The sequence below is a fragment of the Austrofundulus limnaeus genome, unplaced genomic scaffold (genome assembly GCF_001266775.1).
Source record: "Austrofundulus limnaeus strain Quisiro unplaced genomic scaffold, Austrofundulus_limnaeus-1.0 Scaffold2812, whole genome shotgun sequence".
NCBI classification, from domain to species: domain Eukaryota; kingdom Metazoa; phylum Chordata; class Actinopteri; order Cyprinodontiformes; family Rivulidae; genus Austrofundulus; species Austrofundulus limnaeus.
In genome coordinates, this window is record NW_013955214.1 from 6042 (window position 1) to 7870 (window position 1829).

At 52.8% G+C, this 1829-nt stretch overlaps 1 protein-coding gene across 1 annotated transcript in view; it reads left to right on the plus strand.

Annotated features, from left to right (window-relative positions):
- dennd6b (DENN/MADD domain containing 6B) overlaps nucleotides 1–1324 on the plus strand; it is a gene marked incomplete at its 5' end in the record, with an annotated part of 6923 nt that extends 5599 nt beyond the window's left edge. The window contains 6 exon segments of the mRNA XM_014000214.1: nucleotides 263–352; nucleotides 433–486; nucleotides 552–661; nucleotides 740–842; nucleotides 929–1003; nucleotides 1073–1324. Coding sequence (XP_013855668.1) covers nucleotides 263–352; nucleotides 433–486; nucleotides 552–661; nucleotides 740–842; nucleotides 929–1003; nucleotides 1073–1195 — 555 coding nt within the window.
- Between the last annotated feature and the right edge of the window lie 505 nt (nucleotides 1325–1829).

The following is a 1829-nucleotide window of genomic DNA, read 5'->3' on the forward strand; positions in this document are numbered from 1 at the left end:
CCTGTCTGTCTGTCTGCCTGCAGCAGGACTTCCTGTCTGTCTGTCTGCCTGCAGCAGGACTTCCTGTCTGTCTGTCTGTCTACAGCAGGACTTCCTGTCTGTCTGTCTGTCTGTCTGCAGGGATCTACACGGCCTACAAGACGTTTCTACACAAAGACAAGATTCTGATCAAGAGGCTGTTAAAGGTGAGCTGATGTGCAGGTAAGGTCACCTGTGGAGGAACAGGAAGTAGCTGCTCAGCTTGTCTGTGGTTTGTCCTCAGGGGATCCAGAGGAGGAGACCCTCGGAGGTCCAGAGTGCCATCCTGAGGAGACACCTGTTGGAGCTGACGCAGAGCTTCATCATCCCTCTGGTGAGCAGGAGCCTTCAGCTCAGGTGAGTTCAGGTGATCAGAGGCTGCTGGAGCAGTAAGCCCTGTGTGTTGTCTGACAGGAGCGCTACATGGCCAGCCTGATGCCCCTGCAGAGGTCTGTGACRCCCTGGAAGGTAAACAGGAAGTAGTTCTTCTGTCCGCCTGAGGGTTGGACCAGCCTGAAGGTCTTTGTGTTCAGACTCCTCCTCAGATCCGTCCCTTCAGTCAGGACCACTTCCTGTCCACTCTGGAGCACGCCGGGCCTCAGCTCACCTCCCTGCAGCGAGGGGACTGGATGGGTCTGTACAGGTGAGTCAGGCAGGTGCAGAGGCTCGTTCACCTGTGTGAGCAGGAACTAAAGGTGAGGACACTGTCCTCTGGTCTCAGGAAGTTCTTCAGGTCTCCTAACTTTGACGGCTGGTATCGTCAGCGCCACAGAGAGATGACCCAGAAACTGGACAGCCTCCACCTGGAGATGATCTGTGACGCCGTGAGTGGCCCCTCCCCCTCCCACAACACCTGGTTCTGTCTCAGACACACCTGTTGGTCCTCTGAGTGTCCCCCTGTCTTCTGCAGGATCTGCTGGGCTGGACCAAAGACAAGTCTGAAGTGGAGATCGTGGACCTGATCCTGAAGCTCCGAGAGAAGCTGGTGAGAAGACCGTGGGGGCGGGGCTTATCATAAAMTCCTCCATCAGGTGGTGACGGCATTTCCTTTCAGATCAAAGCTCGCCGCCAGCAGCTGCAGGTGAGGGGCGGAGTCTTAGACCGACTAGACCTTTTCATCACCTCCGTGGTGGGCTCGCTGCCCGCCGACCTGCAGGCCGTACTGAACGCACGCTGACGCCAGAGGGACCGCCCACAGGAAGTCCAGACCTCACTAAACAACAGGCTGCTGCTTTTCAAAATAAAACTCTAAATTATTTTTGGTTCTGAAACTTTTGAAGCAAATAAACTGACGAAGAATTTCACAGCTGAGTGCAGAGCGCCGTTTATTTCTGAGGGTTTACAGAGCAGGTCCTGACCTCTGACCTGCAGCTGACTGCACGGTCTGACCTTCAGGGTGAAGGTAAACCATTTCTTTTTTATAGGCCCATTTATTCAAAATATTCTGAAAATTGAAGAAATGTAGAGTTTAAAACACAGAGAATAAATCCTCAACATTTCCTCCCTGTAGAAACGTCACGTCATGTCACGTCATGTCACGTCATGTCACAGGATCATTTCCTCCTCCTGTAGAAACGTCACGTCATGTCACGTCATGTCACGTCGTGTCACAGGATCATTTCCTCCTCCTGTAGAAACGTCACGTCATGTCACGTCATGTCACGTCGTGTCACAGGATCATTTCCTCCTCCTGTAGAAACGTCACGTCATGTCACGTCATGTCACGTCGTGTCACAGGATCATTTCCTCCTCCTGTAGAAACGTCACGTCATGTCACGTCATGTCACGTTGTGTCATGTCATGTCATGTCA